At 43.9% G+C, this 20,851-nt stretch overlaps 1 protein-coding gene across 1 annotated transcript in view; it reads right to left on the reverse strand.

Moving 5' to 3' along the window:
• The window catches only part of NPL (N-acetylneuraminate pyruvate lyase), a 39,552-nt gene extending 19,900 nt beyond the window's left edge, over nucleotides 1–19,652 (reverse strand). Inside the window, 5 exon segments of the mRNA XM_024732624.1 lie at nucleotides 1,144–1,201; nucleotides 4,337–4,424; nucleotides 5,554–5,627; nucleotides 19,454–19,574; nucleotides 19,577–19,652. Of these exon segments, the coding sequence (XP_024588392.1) occupies nucleotides 1,144–1,201; nucleotides 4,337–4,424; nucleotides 5,554–5,627; nucleotides 19,454–19,574; nucleotides 19,577–19,652 (417 nt within the window).
• Between the last annotated feature and the right edge of the window lie 1,199 nt (nucleotides 19,653–20,851).

Consider the following 20,851-nt stretch of genomic DNA (forward strand, 5'->3'; position numbering starts at 1 on the left):
AAAAAAAAAAAAAAAACTCAATCTCAAGACTACTAAATTCTACAGTGGTCTACTAAAAATTAATCTAATCAGGGATTTTAAAAAATGTCCAGAGGGCTTCCCTGGTGGTGCAGTGGTTGAGAGTCCGCCTGCCGATGCAGGAAACGCGGGTTCGTGCCCCAGTCCGGGAGGATCCCGCGTGCCGCAGAGCGGCTGGGCCCGTGAGCCATGGCCGCTGAGCCTGCGCGTCCGGAGCCTGTGCTGCACGACAAAAACAATCACTGCTGTACACCAGAAACTAACACAACACTGTACATCAACTATACATCAACTTTTAAAAAAGGACCCCTAATAAATGCATTTCTTTGTTTTACAGCCTGCTTCTTTTTCGCAGACGACAAACTCTATACCCCTTAAACAACTCTTCTTTCCCCCGCCCCCTAGTCCCTAGCGGGACTAACTCTAATTCTGTTTTTATGAATTTGACTACTTTAGATACCTCATAGTATAAGAAGAAGAATATAGTATTTGTCTTTCAGTGGCTGGCTTACTTCACTTAACATAATGTTCTCAAGGAGGTTCACCCCTATTGTAGCATGTGACAAGACGGATCTGCTTCCTTTTTAAGGCTGAATAACATTCCATTGTATGTATATACCACCTTTTCTTTATCCATTCATCTGTCCATGGGCACTTGGGTTGCTTCGACCTCGTGAACAGTGCTGCTATAAACATGGGTGGGGACAATCTTTTTCTGTTTAAGTTTTCTCTTCCATTCTCCAGGCAGCAATTCTCAGTTTTTACCACTTCTCATTTCTGAACCCCATTTCCATCTCCTTTATGCCCAGCAGATGGCCTTGCCTTTTACTTCCTAGAGAAAACTTAGGTTGGCTCAAGTTCTGTTCCTTACCTGCAAACAAGGTAGCTCCATAGCCATCCTTACTTCGCCCAAAAGAAGAGGTGCCTCTGTCTCCTATTAAACGCTCTGCTACAGTAGTTATCACCTTGGGCTACCCTCTTTATGGCTCTGTGTTGGCTTCCCTGCAGTCCTACACCTTATACTCTCCAGCATCCAATATTTAGCAAAAATGATATTGATTTTAATTCAAGCATAAAGATGGAGGCCCCTCAAGTGGTCTCTCCCAGATGGACCCACATACATACCAGTTCTTGTGACTCCTTCAAGCTCAGTGCTCCCACGTGAATTACTATCTGATCCAACCTGCAAAAGAGAAAACACTGTTGCATCACTTGAAGTTTATAGTAACACGGAAGAGCTGTGCTACCTTGGTTTGTGCTGGTTTTAGCAATTAGCTAGTATCTGACTAATCTCAGTCTCAAGACTACTGAATTCTACAGTGGTCTACTTAAAATTAATCTAACCAGGGATTTTTAAAAAATGTCCAGGGAATAAAATTTAAGGTTCAACTAAGCAGTAAGATTTTTTTTTAAGCATCTTTATTGGAGTATAATTGCTTTACAATGTTGTGTTAGTTTCTGCTGTATATAAGCAACAGGATTTCGAAAGCAATAACTGATTAATCAATCAATAGTCAAGTACCTTATTTTGACTATGCATGGTTAGAGATGCTGCATTTGATGGTGACAATGTGCATGAAAATAGGTGTAAAGCTGAGATATTTTTGGTTGGAGATAAAAATAAAGAGGTTCCTCAAAGAGTACAACCAGGAACCAGCCATACGAGAAAGGAATTCACTGTGAAAAGTTTTTTCCTATCTTGTGTATCCTCAGAATTTGGCCATGAGTGAGGTTTTCTCTGAGACCTCAGTGTTCACCTGTGGAGGTGCTCCACGGGGCCCTGTGGGAAGAGGCCACACTTAGACTGGTCTTCTGAGGGTAGGATCAATAAAACTCAGCTGTGAAAGCAGTCATGCTGGCGAGTCTTCCAGGGACTCAGAGTGACACACGTGCTGCCCTCATGGGATGGAGACACCACATCCCCGTTAAGGCCCAAGCATTGAGTCCTCCTGTGATTCTTGACTTGTTCTGTCTTTGGTAAAATGGGACCTAGCTGGGAAGTGCTAGGATCAGGTCTGCATTTGTTAAGGATAACAGAAGACTTCTGAGAGGAGAAAAGGTGGCTGGCTGGTCTGCTTTCCCCTCACCAGCAGCTTTATTGCATGACCTCCTTAAACCTTTCACTACCCCTGTCTCCTGGCTTAGGTTAAAACAATCATGCATTCCCTCCCCCTGTCCACCCAGCTGCTGGGTCTGTGGCTTTAGTACAAACTTGTGATTTCCCAATTCAGGAGGACGAGGGTCCCGAAAGCCTCTGGTCCCCATGACTTACTTCCCTTTCCTAGTCACTGCAGCGGCTGCTCCAAATCTTGACTTTTCTCCTCAAGCTCTAAATTCCACCCAAACCCTTGTTATTGGCAGATGTCCTCGCTTCCAAGACACCATCTTAGATAAAGATTCTTCCACACACAGAATCCCTCCCTTCTCCTCACCTCTGCGCTTAGCTGTGTTACCTTCTATCTATGCGTTCCTCCCCGCTTCTTAGCTGTCTCCTAAAGCTACTCTGCTTACATTTGGGTTTATTTCAAGCCCCCGTGGAGACCTGCCATCAAAGGCATCAGTTCTCCACTCTCTTTAATCTCTTCTCAATGGCACTGTCCTTTCAGTGCGGAAACGTGCTCATTACTTCCCTGCTTTAAGAGAAAAAAACTACCCTTCTTTTAATCTTGCTTCCTCCGCTCTAATCCATGATTCCTTCTCTCCTTCTCCTCAGCAGCAGATTTTTTGGGGTGAGAATAAGCTACCCTCACTGGTTCCCCTGCCATGTGTCTGCGGCATTCTAACCTCAGGGCAGCTGCTTCTGTGACAATGACCCAACTGGCTCTGCTCTCTTTCAGGTTAGCTGGTCATTTTCTACTTTCTCAATCCTACTGACTCTCACAGCAACTAATAATGCTTATAACAAACGTTATAATGAACACAGCACCCACTGCAAATAGTTACAGTGAATTCTTATATATTACTTAGTACTATATGTGTGGCACTGCTTGAATCCTCACCAGCGCCTCATAGGATAGGTACTATTAGTATTCCTGTTTCACAGACAAAACACAGGGCATTTAAGAGCTGCCTGAGTTCACAGAGCTACTTAGAGGAAGACTCAGGACCCAACTCAGGCAGTCTGGCTCTGCAGGCCCTGCTCTTGATCTCCATGCTCCCCCGATGCTCTCTGAAGCACCCTTCCTTCCTTCCAGCAGATAGGATCTGCTCTTCACCTCCCTCTGACCCTTCTGAGAGTTTTCTGTCTGCACCCACTTCCCTATTCCTCCCGGTTCTGGTGCTTTTCTTGATGTTTACCCTTAGCCTTCTTCTTTCCTCATTCTGCCTGTGGTCTTTAAACGTCTGAGGCCCAGGATCTGACTGAAAATTAGCTGAAAACTGAAGATCACTAGAAAGTGCCTACGTGGACACGCATTCACATTTGGCGTATAATTTCAGAGTATCCAAGTTGCTCTAAAGCCAATTAAGGGTCCCCAAAGTGGGCAGGGGCTTTGCACTGACAACCTCTGCTCCAGGCTCACTTGAGACTTACCTCCAATCTTTGCCTCCACCTAAGACACCGTCAATCACCCTTCTCTGATCCCTGTTTACACTATTTATCGGAAGGATCAGTGTTAGTTTTCATGGTCTGACATCTCCATTGGATGGTAAGCAACCTGAGGGCAGAGATCCCGTTTTATATCTCCAGTGCCAGCACAGTGCATAACACACGATGCATAACAATGCAGAACAGACCACAAATCAAGCTTGGTTAATTGCCATGCTTACTGAATTGATGCTGTCCTATTTGTTTCACCGTGGCACAAACTGAGTGTTATAACCAAATACATTAACTCGCTGAAGTTTAGAGGATGCAGAAAGCTCCCTAAGACTACAAGAGGAAGCACCACAAAAAGCACGCTGAGTCACATGCAGAGAGAACTGTAAGGAAGCAACTGGCTGATAGAACCACCAGGACCCACCCTGAGATGGGAAGGAGTACGAGCCGCTCAGCGGAAGGGCTAGGAGCTCAGCAGCCAGTACCAGGGCCCTGCTCCACAGCCCTTCAGGCCAAGGACAGGGAACCGGAGGGACTGGCCTGGTAGATAAAACAAGAGGCAGTTTCCAGTTTCCCGATGGGATCTCTGAGAGCCGGGTGTGTCTGGCTGCCCTTCCACACGGAAAGGAAGGGCCCTCCTCTGCCTCAGCTCCTCTTTCCACAAGCTGACCTCAGGCCTGATTTGTGGTCGGAGAGCAGGGAGGCTGTGTCATCTGGGGTATAGCTGTGGTCTACGCAGCTCTTGCAGATGCATGTGTTTATCTTGATGGAGCCACTCACTTGTTCCTCCCTTCTGTCACCCACTCCTCCGCGACCCGGCAGCGCTCTGAGATGCTCAGGGACAGGCCTTCTCCTGTCGTGCCATTCACTGTTCCAAACAGAGAGTCAGTCAGTGGGACCAACCGGTACCTTTCGTTCTTCCAGCACCAATGCTGGCAGTGCAGGGGCAGAAATCCCTGCGAGAGGAAGGGACACGGAGAAACACCAGGACAGAATCTGGATGTGGGTGGGTGGGGTGATGCCATGTTTCCATTTCCACCTCAGACTCAGCCTTTTTTCCATCCTCACCTTGTCAAAAGGAGTGGGAAGGTTAAGTATGACTTGTAATTTACAAATCTCATTGTTTTCAGGGACAGAGAGTATTTTAAATGGAGACAGAGGTAACTGCCCATGTTTCAGGCAAATCTCCGAGCACGCCAGGCAGTTCTATATTTGGGCTTGAATGGCAGGAAAACCAATACCATTCAGTACTGGGATGTCACGGTGGTCATAGGTGGCAGTTACTTATGAAGACAATGGTGTGTACTACAGATCTAAAACGACCTCTGTCTAAAGACCTGGATCCCTGGACTCTTTAATCAATAGAAATTGATAAGAGGCCAGATGAGAATTCAGGCAAGGCTTTACTGAGGTTCCTGCTGCAGCATGAGGGAGGGAGAACAAGAAAGAGGTGTCCTTGCTCGCTCCCCAAGGTGGCGAGCTGGTTCCTTAAAAGGGGTAACAACAGGGGCGGGCCTGTGGGTTGGGCAGGAGGCGTAGCTTAGGTGTGCTACCCACCCCCTCAGTGCTGCTGGGTGCAGGGATCATGCGCGGTACCCGGCATGCTCCCAGTACGTTAGAAGTGGCAGCTGGCGTGTGGCCTTTTTGAATCTTATTGTTCATAATTGCCCCCACTGCTCATGCGTGTAGTGATTTTTACTCCCTAATAGTTTCTTTGTAGTCTGTTGCTCTCAGAGACGTTTGTCCAGGTGTAAGTACTCCAGTAAAGGGTCCCAGGTCCCAGCCTATCTCAGGTGCACTACCAAATTATATAATCTCTTGATCATCTTTTAGGTCTAAAATTGATGAGACTAAAAATCCACAAATTTTACATGGCTTAGCCAGGCTCAACCATAACCTGTGACACAATAACACTGTGACCTCCTAGCTAGTAATCTGGTGACAGCTACTTTCTAAGGACTGAGCTAGAGATATGTAGATCTCTAAAGATGACTTACCAAAGATATTCTTCACTCCCTGTTCTTCTACAAGATAATCCACATACCGACCAATGACTGAGAAGTTGATTTCTCTGAAAGACATAAAGAAAAAAAATTAGAAAAAAAATGTGTATTTCTTCTTTTCTAGATTATTCAATTCATCCCCACAATTATAAACTGCTCTCTCTTGTTCATAGTTATTCAAATCCACCTAACCAGTCTGAAATTCTCAGCCTGCTCTGAACAATGCTTGGGTTTTTTTCTTCCCTTGAGTCTGGTGGTTTCTCTACTCAGCCATATGCCTCACTTATGTGAGAAAAGCACTATTAGTTATCCACAAAGGTTTTATGTTTAAACTTCATCACAAGTAATACTTAAAAAGTAATTATCTTTTGCCCTTTGGGGGCAGAGTGATGGTTGGGGGCATGGTTAAACAAGAACTTAACATTTTCCATGTGGCGAGAAGCAATCATTTCTTAGGCTTACAAAATAAGAACATTCAAACTTAGTAATTTAAGAATTTTAGCACTGAGTATTTGTCACAATAAATGAAGGCTTAAAGCCATTTATATGTGTTAGTGTTAAACTGAAGAGGGATAATAGTTGAAAAGGAACTTTGTCATCACTTTGCCTTTCAAAGTGTTATCTGCGGAACAGCAGTATCAGCAACTGGGGGAGTTTGTTGGCAATGAAGAGTCCCAGGCCGCACACAGTTCTCCTGGTCAGACTCTGCACTGTGACAAGATAGCCACGTGATCTGCGTGCACTGTGCCGTCTGAAGAGTACTGACCTTGCAAAGATCTGATGCTTAAAATCATATTGAGTTTAAAAAATCTAGAAACTGACTCACAGACAGATCAGATAAAGTGACCTGTTCTCAATCAAAATACAGGTGGGGGGACTTGCCTGGTGGCGCTGTGGTTAAGAATCTGCTTGCCAACGCAGGGGACACAGGTTCGATCCCTGGTCCAGGAAGATCCCACATGCCGCGAAGCCACAAAGTCCGTGTGCCACAACTACTGAGCCTGCGCTGTAGAGCCCGCGAGCCACAACTACTGAAGCCCGCACGCCTACAGCCCGTGCTCTACAAAAAGAGAAGCCACTGCAATGAGAAGCCCACGCACCGCAACGAAGAGCAGCCCCCGCTCGCTGCACCTAGAGAAAGCCAGCACGCAGCAACGAAGGCTCAATGCAGCCAAAAATAAATTAAAAATTTTTTTAATTTACTAAAAAAAATACAGGTGGGGAGGATGGAGAAGGAAAATACAAAGGAAAATGGTGGGGCAAGTGTGTGTTAAATGTTGCAGAATGCATGGTTGCCAAGAACACTCAGTACTAGTTGGCTAGTACTTTTGCATTTTAGTCAGCGGGGCCAGAGAATCCTAATGTAATTTTAACCTTATTAACATTCTCTTCATCTTTACTTATTGTATTCCTTAAAAAACAAAATGGAACCAAAATGTCTGATGCATATAGAAAACAAAGACATCAAAGTGTATACGTCAAAGGGAATAGGAACAATAGAGATAAAAACAAAGAATGGATAGGCAACCACTGCCCACAACACTCGAGACAACTAGTCCAAGCTGCCACTTGGGAAAAGGTAGGTTTTAATGTAGTTAAAATGCCTGCAAGGGGAGCAAACTCTCTCCATAACGGCTTATGCCTGAAATATCATTAACACTGCCCCTCCCTGTCCCACTTGCTCAAATGCCGAATCTTCGCTTCTCAGTCTCACTAAGACTCCAAGATGGGGGAGTTAGCTGCCTAGACAATCCACCTCAGGACCTTCATTTAGGTCAGCTTGAGCCGCTCAACTTCTTGAAATCTCTCTGCCTCAGATATTTCTGACCACTTGGAACCACACCTTTACACCACACTAGCCCCTTGCTGCTTCCATCAGCTCTTCCCCACTTGGGACAAGCCCTGAGATGCAGGAACGATTAGCTGGGGCTTTGTTTGTGTGACACTAACTTTGGTTTTGACCAATGATGTCCATCTACTCATGCAAGCAACTTCCCAATCGCAGATTGGAAACTGGAAATAAAGCCTCTGGGCAATAGCTTGTGTTGGAGTCACAGATTCAAACGCAGTGGCTCCTGCACACTTTCACTGAAGTCTTGACACCTCCCCAGTCCCACCCTGGCCACATACTGAGACACTGAGAGCAGGCCTGGCCTCTTCTGCAAGGAGGAGCCTGCAGAGCTCCAGATGATTGAGGCCTGGTAGGCACTGTACTCGCTTTGATGTGCTTTCTTTTGGTTTAATCTAATGTTTTCTTATTTGGAAAGGGAAGCTAGAGAGCTTGTTTCCATTTCCAGAAGTCCTTAAGGAAGACATTTAGTCTTTTTGGGTGCATGTATGTATCCCCAAAGTGGACTCTAAACTCAGCAAGGACCCCCACTACCAAGCGGCGCTCTATTGGCCAGTCCAGCGCAAGTGCTCAGCACTGCACCTGGCTTCAATTAAAGGCTCAATCATTATTGCTGTTATTATTCCTGTGACAAATTCCTCACACCCTCAGCAAAGTTCGTATCTCTATTATCATGGACATCACTTTGTACACTGTTTATACCCACCCTCCAGTCTGGAGCAAGAACTTCCTGAAGGCAAGAACTGTGCCTTTTATACCTTACGATCTCTCATCTGCACCTGGCACAGCACAGACACTCAACAAAGGCTAGTGAAGGAGCCTTGATGCAGGAGTTTATGATGATGATGAAACACCTATAATCTCTGCTTTAAAAGCAGATTATCTCCACACTTGCTGGATGTGTTTACATTTCACTACCATATTAACTGAGCAAAGAAAATAGCATATATAAATAACTAAAATATTGAGAAAAATACGACAAAGGCTGTGACTGGTTAGAAAGTATAGAGGTTCAGCAGGGGACTGATAATTCCACTTAGGGAGGCTGGGAAGGAGACTTCAAGGACAAGGTGGATCTGGAATAAATAGGGTGAAATCCTATGATCCTCTTTCCCTCTGACTGTATTGAGAGCTGCTATTTGTCTGGCCCATCTCTGGTGTCCTCCTTCTAGAGAGCTGGCCACACCCTCAGGCAGATCTAGGCCAGCATGTGAACCCTCCAGCTCCTTCTCCTTCCTCAGAGAACTCCACGCTATTTTATGGCGTCAGTGTAGTGCTTTTGTCTACACTCACCCCCTCTCCCCAACTCCTTTAGGCCTTGCTGGATGACAAATACGATAACTCCACTCAGGTTAGGGGTGCTAATGGGTGATACATCATCTATTCCTTCAAGAAAGCAGTTTGATTTTTCTTATAAAATGTCCCTAGCCTATAGGAGTGACACTAATGGTGGAATTCTGGGGCAGTGGCAGAGCCCCCCATAATGTCCTTGGACTTATGGTCTTTTGGAACTACCAAATCTCCTTACAGAGATCAGAGGTTGAAAAGGGATGGCTCCTAAATGTGTTCTGTTTGACTTTCACAACGTTAACATTTCTTTTCATGTTAAAAAACAAAAAAACCTTTGTTTGAAAAGCCAGACAAGGGAAATGCAAATCAAAACCACAATGAGATATCACCTCACACCTGTCAGAATGGCTATCATCAATAAGAACACAAATGTTGGCAAGGACGTGGAGAAAAAGGAACCCTTGTACACTGTTGGTGGGAATGTAAATTCGTGCATCCACTATGGAAAACAGTATGGGGTTTCTCAAAAAAACTAAAAATAGAACTACCATATGACCTAGCAATTCCACTCTTGGGTACATACCTGAAAAAGACAAAAATACTAATTTGAAAAGATGCATGCACCCCAATGTTCATAGCAGCATTATTTACAATTGCCAAGATACGGAAGCAAGCTGTGTCCATTAACAGATGAACGGATAAAGAAGATGTGATATATATACAATGGAATACCACTCAGCCATAAAAAAGAACGAAATGTTGCCATTTGCAGCAACACAGATGGACTTGGAGGGCATTACGCTAAGTGAAGTAAGTCAGGCACAGAAAGACAAATACTGTATGGTAGCACTTACATGTGGAATCTAAAAAATATAACAAACTAGTGAATATAACCAAAAAAAAAAGAATACTTGCAGATACAGAAAACAAACTAGTGGTTACCGGTTGGAAGAGGGAAGAGGAGAGGGGCAATTTAGGGTTAGGGGGTTAAGAGGTACAAACTATTAGGTATAAAATAAGCTATAAGGATACATTGTACAAGGGGAATATAGCCAGTATTTTGTAATAACTATAAACGGAGTATAACCTGTAAAAACTGTGAATCACTATATTGTACACCTGTAACTTAGATAATAAAAAAAAGAAAACCCGATGATCTAACAAGGCCAGGCCAGGCCCGCATTTCCATACAGCACCAACTGGCTGGGAAGAGCAGTGGCTGTCTGCTTTGGAGGCACAGAAGCCCCCCGGGTCACCTCAGATACCTGCCTGACTGTAGGTGCGAGGTTTGCAGCCCTTGACAGAAGATGCTCAGGGCTCCAGTCACAAATGGGCCCAGGGAAATCACCCAGAGGTGTTACCATATTTGTCACAAAGGCACCCCAAACAGCAGGGCTAGGGTGGCAAGAGGATGCTAATTCTCTCTGGGGACTTTGCTCCCCTCCCTATTTTCCCACCCTACGCTACCTCCCTAGGGTGCCTGGGTTTATGTTCATTCTTGCAGGCACTGAACCAGTTATTGGGCAGTCACCACAGAGAGTGGAAAGAATGAGATTGGGTAATTATTCTCCCCACTGGCTGGCCGTTTGGGGCTTGTTGCTCCTGGAAGGTGAGAGATGGCATAGGCCAGTCCACTTGGAAAGGCTCCACTGGCTTTCCACTGCCTCATCTCTTCCTTCGTGAGCGCTACAAACACCTCTTAGCACCTATGGGGAGAGTGGCCCAGAACCAAACTCCATGCTTGCTGTAGACATTCTCATACGTTTTGTTTTGTAAACGTGAACAGATTTTTAACGCTTTAGTTTTGTTTTTTGTTGTTGTTCTTCTTCTTTGGCCATGCCGCATGGCATATGGGATCTTAGTTCCCCCACCAGGGATTGAACCTGCGCCCCCTGCGTTGGAAGCGCAAAGTCTTAACTACGGGCCCATCAGGGAAGTCTTAACTACGGGACCATCATACTTAACTCCAATGTAATGTCTTAATTTCAGTTTTCATTGGTTCAGATTCTTCGTCTTAGGACCACGATGTTTTAAAAATAAAAGTACTTATCTTTTTTCATATTACAGAAGGTATATATTTTAGAAAGTACACACAATAAAAGAGAAAAAAAAAAACCACTCAGGATCTCCCTAGAGATTATTACTCTCATTAGTTTGATATTTTTCTATTCACAAATACACAATATAGTATTTTCTTAAATAAATGTAGTCATATTGTACATAGTACTGTAATATTTTTTTCACTTAGCATTCCAAATTGGATATTTTCCCACATTCTCAGATATTGTTACTATACTGGCTGCACAGCATTTCATTGCATGGAAGAACGCAATTAATTTAGCTAAGCCTCTATTCTTGGACATTTAGTTTACTTCCAAACTATGTAAGAGGGGGGAACGTTTATCAAATGATTTTTGCCACAAATTGAGGCCTAGAGTAGGTGAATTGTGAAACTACATGTAGATTATATCTCTTCTCTTAGCGTATACGGGTAATAGAATTTTTCTGAAGCAGCTTTTCAGAGAAAAATCCCTACTGCTGTACATTTCTTCTCCCGGTGCATCACACACGGTGAAAGACTTTCGCTTTATTTGAGAACACGAATCAACAGGACAGGTTCTTTTCATAACTGGCATGAGCTGGCATGCATATCAGAAAATCTGACGTTCTATCTCTTTGCCTATTATATGTATACTTCACCATTCAAAATCAGATGGAAGTTATGTGCCCTTTCTGGCAAAATAACTACTTGGTTACTTCAAAATTCCTTTGGCAGAGAAGCATGCAGGGACAATACCTACCCCACCTTGCCAGAGGCAGAAAACATCCTGTTCTGGAAATCTGGGTCATTTAGTCTCCCCGAATAGTTACAAAGACAATAATCTATACAACTCCGCATCCAGCAGGCCAGGCCCTTTCTGACTGGTTGGGTAACAGGTTTGTTGTTACTAGAGGGTGTTGTGAAGATTCCCATGGTGAAGTCAAGGGCATTTGAGGGAGAAAACACAACTTTTTTCTAGACATTTTGGCCAATCTGAAATGGACTTTCTGTTCTAACGACTGTGAATGTACCCAAAGGAAAGTGATTTCTTGAAACAACTAAGGAAAGCAAAAGTCTTTCACTCTAGTGTAGAAAAAGATGTGAGTTGGGATGGGTAGAGATAGACCTTCCTTTCCAGCTATGTGTTAATCTTTAGGATCTTGGTTTCATCAACTGCAAAAATAGAGATAACAGCTCTCTCTCATTGAGTTGCTGTCAAGATTTAAGTGGAATATGTCCATTAAAATGCCCAGCATGAAGACTGACACGTAATCTTTAGCCAATCAGTATTAGCTTCCTTTCCTCGTGAAATAACAAAATTATTCACTCATGAAATAACCAAATTTACCACACACTGTGCTAGATGCTGAAGATACAAAGATAAATAAGATACGTGCTCAGTCCCTGTGTATGGTCTGGTACCCAATAAATATCTGCATAAGGTTAAGTAGCTCATAGCCTGTTGGGAGAGACAGGCATGTAACAAACAGCTACTGTTAACAACTCACATAAATAATTGTGATGTAATGTGAAAAGGTAGGCACAGGATACTATGGGACCACAGAGGAAGGACTCTATAATGCTTTCTATGCAAAATGGGGAAGAATCACCAGAGGATGGTTTTGACGGATGAATAGATGTATTCAATTGGAGCAGAGAATGGAGAGGGTGACGGTAGAAAAAGGCAGAGGAAACAATGTGTAAAGGCACAGAGGGAAGAAAGCGGATGAGGTGTTTGGGGAAATAGAAACGTGGCAGGAAAGGTAGACTGTAAAGGACTTCCTACGTCAGCCCAGGCTCCTGGGCTTTAACCTTCAGACCAGTTCATCCCAGACTTTTATGTGCTAAAGAATCATCCAGGGACACCGTTAAAATGCAGGTTCTGGTTCAGTGGTATGTAGCAGTGCCTGAGTTTCTGCATTTCTAGCAAGTTCCTATGTGACGCTGGAGCTAATGGTCCATGGCCTGTACGAGTAGCAAGGCTTAGACAAAAGGGAATTCAGACTCTTAAAGAGTAAATCTAACAAATGATTAGATGTACTTATGAGGACTGGACTATAGTGCGGAGGATAGATTGGAGTTGCAGGTACTCAGGCATTCTTACTTAATGGAGATCACCACAATATCCCTAATAATATTTAACATCAGAGGACTTCAGACTCTTAGCATTTGAATGGGCCTTAGAGATCATGTGGTTGAACTCTGTCTCTTCATAAAATATGAGAGAAATTTACAAGGTGACAAGAGCTCCCCAGGGTCAGACAGCTAGTGGTATCAAAGCTGGGGGTCAAGAACCCAGATACTCTAACTAAAATCTATTTAACCATGTTTTTGCTGACAACTTCCCCACTCTAGGACATCAACTTATATTCAGAGTTGAATCATTAGAATTATGAAGAAAAAATGTTCAGCCATTCTGAATTACGGAGGCCATGGTTTACTCTAAGAGCCAGGTTAGGAAAACTCCTATGATGGCTGGTCACCAGGCAGAATTTCCAGGTGTTAGATTCCGTGTGGCTCTTCTTTCTGTCCTGTCTCTTAGAAACACGTCAGAAATGCAGATTTCCTTGTGGGCAAGTGGGTTAATGGCCACCTATTATTGGTGGGTGCTCCAAACCTGCTTCATACCTATAGGAATGTTTGGATGGAGCAGAAAGATGGAGAGAAAAGGGAACTAACAAAACTTACATGTCTACTATGTGCCATGTACTGACACACATTTTGATTTAATTTAAATTCTTACAAGGCCCTTATTTAAAAAAATGCATTTTTATTTTTATTTCACACCTTAGGAAAGTGAGGGTCCTAGAAGAGAAAAGAATTCATGAAGAAAGAGGAAATTGTGTAATGGAGGCAACAGGGCCAGAGGGAAACAGAAGGATCCGGAAAAGCAGAGTCATTTTAGTTATATCTAATATGCGTGGGTCCTGGTGTCCCAGAAAAATGGCAGGATACAGAAAGCACAGTGACACTCCGCAGGTCCCAGATGAACAAACAAGACTTAGAAGAAGCCACTTCTAGGCTAAGAGGGGTCTGATTAAAACGGTTAAAGTAGCATCAACCAGATGTAGTGTTTTGAGCTTGCAAACAGGATCTACTCCATAACAGGAAGTAAATCCTATCTGCTCATACAATCACATGCCTTCCGTTTTATCTGCCCAACAAGTGGCTGACACATTGAGGAGGAGCTGACTTTAGTCTTTCTTAGGCCCTGTGGAAATGGAGAAGCAACAGAAAAAAAAAATTGCTATTAACCACTGAATAATTTACATGCCATCTCAGCAAGAATTTTATTTAGACCAAGTAAAGATGTGATTTTTTCAAGAATCTTAGAAGCCAGAAGTCTTGAACTCCAATGATCTCAAGGAAAACTGTGATATGGTCAACTCTGAATGAGAATGGTAAAAGTCATAAGAAATTTCATCTACTTTAAAGGGGTAGGGTTAAGGTTTACAAAATTCAGTAACAGAAGACCAAAAATGTAAAAGCCTTACTTAAAGATACCTTAAATACCTCATCTTCTGTTTACTTCTTATGCCACAATAGCAATTCAAACTTATTGACCTAAGCACATACTGACCCCATGCTAAACACTATTATATGGATTATCCCATTTTAATACTCATAACTCCATGATGTAGGTATGACTACATTTAAGTTTTATAGAGGAAGAAAGGAGAAGCTTAAAGAAGCCAGAATTCTGACTGTTTTGGCAAACTGACTCCTCTAACAGGTTAAAACACTTAGATCCAGATGGTGGATGAATCCCCAACTTATGAATGCCAATGTCCAGGGGGGGAGTTATATATTGCTCATGGACGCCCGGGGCACATGACCACTAACTGCTAGTACCAGCAAAGGGACCGCCATAATATTCACTGGAAAATGCTTGCTTGGGTAACAATTTCTCAGCAATCATCTGTTGTTACCTCCCTCTTGCAAGCTCCCAAACATTTAACCAATGTTGAAATGTGACTGTAAGACATGCCTAAGGGGGCCGTCTGGCAGCTACCTTCCCCACTTTCCTCACGGTAGGACAATTTCATCACGTCCACGGACAGTCTAGAGACAGGATCTAGAGGCCAGAACTTGATATCAAATCCTGCTAAAATGAGATTCTCCTCACCCAACTCCACCGGCCTTATTTGGGAAGGCCAGGGCTCTGCTGAAATGCAAGAATTTGCTTTGTGGGGCTACAGGCACTGGGAGGAAGGCAAGCTGCCATATCTTACCTCGTCTCCTTCTGCACTGTTTGTGATATAGAGACCTCTTCTCTGACTTGGGGTCAGAGACAGTGCAGGGGCAGAAGAAGCTGCAGAGTCTAATCGACCGCTGCTATAGAGACCTTCTGACCATTGGGGTGGAGGGAGATCCCTTCAGTCCCAAACCATAGTTACCCATGCTCAGTCATTGGCGTGATGGTCGCAGCAACGAGACCTTGAAGTTTCTTCTTCGGGGAGGCCATTGAGCTGCTGAAAAAGTCTGGAAAACATACAGCGTAATTCCTCTCCTTCTTCTAGGAATGTCAATTAATGATAAAACTCCGGGGCAAAGTCTGTTCCCACAAAGTTTAGAACTGTGAAAAATGCTTACAAGTATACAAACACACAGAGCAAATGAGAAGAATGTAAAATGTGACAGCTTCATTTTACAGAGGAGGAAACTATATTTTAAAGACAGGTGATTTGGAGACAAGAAGAGAGCAATGTTCTGGGAAAATACCATTGGAAAGGCCTCCTGTTTTATCTATATGGATGACTGAGGCAATCTGAAACCTCAGAGAGCAGGGGTGAATAACAGCAGAAGAAAGAACCTAACTCAGCGAGGTCGAATATGTAAAAAATTACTTACTGCTCAAGTTGAAATATGGTCAGGAGAAAAGAGACATTCTTATCTCTTTCTATACCTTCATACTGTTAAGCAAGAATCTCCCCTAAAATCAGTACTTAAGTCTTAAGGCTTCAGTGTGATCTACAAGACTATCTTCAGATTTACCTAACTATCCTTTCATATGCTGGTTTTGACCAGTTTTTCCCTGTTTTTTCCTAGCTCTAGTAAATCGCATCACAAACATTTATTCACCTCTCCCCCACTAGACCAAGCTCCCCCAGGACAGGAAACAGATTTCATTTGCCTTTGTTTTCTCTGCACTGAGTGGTTTGCTGGAAATCTCGTGTTCAATTAAAAAGTGATGAATATATGGGTGATTGAATGAGGTGTTCAGATTGTAGCTTGATGATGACTTCCACAGATGGGGAGATCGCTTCTGAGACAGTGAACCTGGCAACACTCATTTGAGGCAAAAGCATCCCTCACCACCTGGCAGAGAGTGTACCTGTCCACAACCAGCGTAAAAAAAGCCAAGAAGTTGCCCACAACAGGCAATGAGAGGCAACAGCATCCTGGTTAATGGCCTGCATTCCATAGGTAGACTGCCTGGTTCAACCCACAGCTCTGCCACTTAACTAGTTATAGAAGAATTGTTATTTTTTAAGCTGTAGGACATGAAAATTCGAAGCCACAAATGCAAAGTCTAACAATTGAAGAAGAAAATAAAATATAATCAGACAGTATTTGGTGACAATTGTACAAAAGATGTTTGGCTTAGAGAAAATACAAGAGAGGGTATATTATAGTTCTGAGGTCCCTGGCACATTTAAAAACACAAATGCCCACTAGCAACTTACATCTTACCCACATAATGTAATAATTATGAACTATCTCATTTTGTTTGTTCTTTATAACTGTTAATCTCATCTCCCCAAATAGGAGTATAAACTTCCAGAGTAGAGATCATTCCTTCTACTTTTTCTATATCTCCCAAGAGTCCTGGCTCAGGTGAGCCCTTGAAGCTAGAAACAGGGCAGAACCAGGACAAAAACATGAAAGGGTACAGTGTGTCAAAACTTATTGCTTTTGTGAAAGGCCAACGATGATACCTCCCCTTATAAACAGATACATCCCTGGTGAGGCTTGCTCCTGAAATTAAGCCCAAATCCTTCAAGTAGCTTTGCTCTGTACTGAAGGGGAATAAAGGGGAACCTTAACAGATATATAGGATACTAGGGTTTCTCTGACTTTTCCTAGTTTGAAGATGAGACTAACTCCTGTTGGAAGTTTTGGAAGAGAAATGTAATCACCTGGCCCATGGGGAAAATGCAAGGCCGATAACACAGGCCCAGTCTACCCCAGAGGAAGGTCTGAGCATCAAATGAGGTTGATGTTGTGCCTGCTGCACATCTTCCCTTGGCCTTCCTGCATGCACCTCAACTAGAGAGCCCAAAGCGAACCTGCCACTGGTCTTCTAAACAATTTCTTCCTTTGCTCCTTACAGTAGAGGGGTTAGAGCACCAGCTCTGGAGACAGACTTCCTGGGCCTATATCCTGGCTCCATCACTTACCAGCTGGGTGACTTTGGGACTGTTATTTAACCTCTCTGTGCTTCAGTTTCCCCTTCTGTAAATGGGGATAACAAGCATCATATTTCACAGGGTTGTTGAGAGAATTAAATTACTTAATTCTTATAGAATGATTAATAGCAGTGCCAGGCACATAGTAAGTACAGGTTCGGTCCCCTCCATGAAGTCTTATCTGCTGACCACAGGACATTAGCAAGTAGCATTCCTTTATCAGCACACTTTTTCCTGTCATCTCAGCTCCACTGGTACCCCCCTCCCCAACCCTGGCTACTCTTTTCTATTCAGAGTCTAAGTCATTTCAGTTCCAACTGTTATCTTCTTTCCCTGCAATCCTTCTCTCCCGCCTTACTGCCCCTCTCCTAACTTACCCTTTGTTACCTCTTATCTAGACCATTGGGCACAACTCCATGTCCAAGGTGCCCGTAGGGACTCAAGAAAGTTCAAGTGATAAGAGTCCAGAGAGCTAGGTTCCGCATTAAAAGTCTCCTAAATTGGAAAGTACTAGGCTGTACACCCTAGATTTCCATATTCTTGTGCTTTTGGCTGCATTTTTTTCATATTTAGAGCAGTTACAAGGATATTCTTAGGATGGTCAAAAGCTTGGACTGGCAGATAGATAGATAGATATAGATATCCATATATCTCAAATTAAGTGCACTTAAATACAGTTTGATTGGTTAAAGATATGGGGCCTGGGAGTCACTGCCCTAATCTCAACTCTCTTCTTCAAAATAGTCAGGCTGCCAGAGTAACCGCCTGGTAGCTCAGACATTTCTGATCTTGCTTTTGCCCTGCCGGAAAAAGGCCAGTTAACTTCTTCCTGGCTTCCACAGGACAAATACCAAATTCCATGGTCTGGGTCTCCATACAGATGTCTTCACACCCGAAGTGCACTAGCCCAGTTGGTCCCCACTGCTACCTACCTTGTGCTGGCTTGTCCGGCTCTCCCACCCAGAATGGCAACATCTCCCACTTCAGCTCCTTCAGTATAACCAACTTTCAGAACTCACCTTAAAAACTAGAGAACATTCTCTGATGCCCTAAATGAAAATAACTTCTTACTCTTCAGAATTCCCTCAAACGTTTGCTTTTCATTAAAAACTTTACATAAGAGATATTTAGCAAGGTAGTTTTGGCTCGTCCGTCTAGAGTGTAAGCCATCAGGGGGCAAGAACAGCTTCAAAAATCTGTCTTTGCACAGAGCAATACACCAAGTAAACGAGCAAAGACTGCTGGCTTTGTAAACTGTGAAACTGCTACAGGAAGAGATGGGGTAAAAAATCACAACAACCGTAACTGAGAATGATCCAGATTTTGTAAATTCGAGTTTTAAATAAAAACTGGGTAATGTTATGCTTTCAAATTCGTCATAGTTTGTATCAAAAACAAATAGAGGGCTTCCCTGGTGGCGCAGTGGTTGAGAGTCCGCCTGCCGATGCAGGGGACACGGGTTCTTGCCCAGGTCCGGGAAGATCCCACATGCCCCAGAGCGGCTGGGCCCGTGAGCCATGGCCGCTGGGCCTGCGCGTCCGGAGCCTGTGCTCCGCAATGGGAGAGGCCGCAACAGTGAGAGGCCCACGTACCGCAAAAAACAAAAACAACAACAAAAAAACCCACAAATAGAATGTTCTCCAGCCTAAGGCTTAATATGAATTTAGAATGTTACTACTGAAACACTTGGGCAGGGCCTATTACTCTCGAAATCTTACACCTTTATCCACAGACAAGAACCCTTAGTGCAAAGAATTCAGGTTGCCTAAGTCAAATTCTCTTAAAAGGTAAAAGTTAAAAAAAAAAAAATCTCTGGGGAAGGTGGAGGAGGAGGATGCAGCTCTGGGCATGAGGAATCACTCGAGAGAGAAATATTAATACTTGGAAAGGAAGAAACAAATAGAGAACCTAAACAAACAAAAATGCAGAAATACAATTTCCCATCAAATTAAGGGATTGTATCACACTTAATCACTAAACTCTCTTCCCCCCAGTGGCTGCCTCTGATCATTTTGAAAAAAGGATCCTTAGGGCCCGGCTCTGTGGTCTGGACAGAATCCAGGGGAGTGGGTCCCTCCACCCCGCCCGTACAGACACTCGCCCGGGCCGGGAAGGTGACGCGTTCACACTTCCTCAGGCTCCATTTCCCAGCTCCCCTGTCTTGCCCTTTGCGTCCGGCCGTCAGCGCCTCACCCACCGCCGAGTCCAGTGCCCCGGCCCTCTAGCCCCGTCCCCTGGCTGTCGGTCAGTCTCCATCCGTCCGTCCGTCCGTCCGTCAGTCCACGCCTGCGTTGCCGCCCTCACCCAGACGCCGCTGGTCCACCTCCGCCGCTCCGCGCCGCGCTCCCAACCGCGCTCTTTATCGCCGGGGCCGCGCACCACGTGCCCGCCCCGCCCCGGGGCCTTGGGGCTGTAGCGCCGCCCCACGCTCCCAAAGCGTTAGGCAAAGGTGGAGCTCCCTGTTTTTGAGGGGGCCCCCGAACGCCGGGGCCTGAATGAACATGGGCGCGCAGTCGCAGCTTCCTGATAGTTGCGAGCATCTGAACTTGCACTTGGGTGCCCGCAGCGCGTGCTCACCCGCGGCTCGGCTCTGCTGCAGCCCCCCTTCTTCTGCTAGGCCTTTCCTAGCACTTCCGCGTCCTGGGCTCCCTTCCGTCTTAACTTTTCTTCTGTCCAGGGCCCTGCAACAACAGGTATTTTGTGGTCCACTTGCAGGAACGTAAAGAGTTTATTTTCTAATGTCAAGTGCTGTGTTAATCAGAAACACAGCCATAAACAAGTCCTCAGCTTTCTCTTGCTGATGTGAATTAACCTCAAATTTCTATAAAAGGCAATGGCTGATGCTTGTTTCATTTAGAAAAAAATGAATTTCTCAAAGTGCTTTCTGGTTTGCAAAGTGCTTTTATATCCATTAGGATAATTCTTTTATTGCACACAGCACCAGAAATTAATTCATTAATGAATTCATAAAACAGTTCTGTGTGGTGGGTACTATTTTTTAAATTCATATTTTACAGATGAGGACGCATTCTCCCATTTTATAGATCAGAAACCGATGTTTAGACAGTTAAGTGATTTGCCAAAGGCCATAGACCCAGTGAGTGGTTGAGCCGTAGTTTGATTTCAAGTAGTCTGGGAGCTGTTACTATTAACTGCTATTCTGTTATCCTGCAAAAAAGGAAGGAAGGAAGAAAGAGTCCTAGTGACACCTATTTGTTTTGTAGTGTTAAAAAGAATATTATATTCCAAGGGGACAATGTTAGTATTTTTTTAGTCATATTTTAATATATGCAAAATTAAGTATTTCAACACCCAAAAGATATAAGCCATTAGGGTTAATATTGTCAGCCAAAAAGCCAGTATTCTGAATATATTTTATATAATGTTTTATAAATAAATACATGTTTATATAAATATATAAATGTTTATATATATTTGGTAGTACACAGCAGTTCCTTATTATAATGTGTTAGGATTTGCTAAGAAGCAGATGCTAAAATGGGAGTTGCTGTGCAGGGAGATTTTTGGGGAGAGGGAGCAGGAAAAGGCGGGGAGAGCCTTTAGGTTGTCATAGAGGGCTGACACCCTTGGAAGGAGAGATGGAAAGAAAGAGGGGAGGGTAGAAAGAGTCTCATTAGAATGGGGGGCGGTGCACATCCCAGTATCCACTATCTGCCCTGAAGAAACTCACAGCCTCTACTG

Source organism: Neophocaena asiaeorientalis, unplaced genomic scaffold (assembly GCF_003031525.2).
Source record: "Neophocaena asiaeorientalis asiaeorientalis breed wild unplaced genomic scaffold, Neophocaena_asiaeorientalis_V1.1 scaffold119, whole genome shotgun sequence".
Taxonomy (NCBI): Eukaryota; Metazoa; Chordata; class Mammalia; order Artiodactyla; family Phocoenidae; genus Neophocaena; species Neophocaena asiaeorientalis.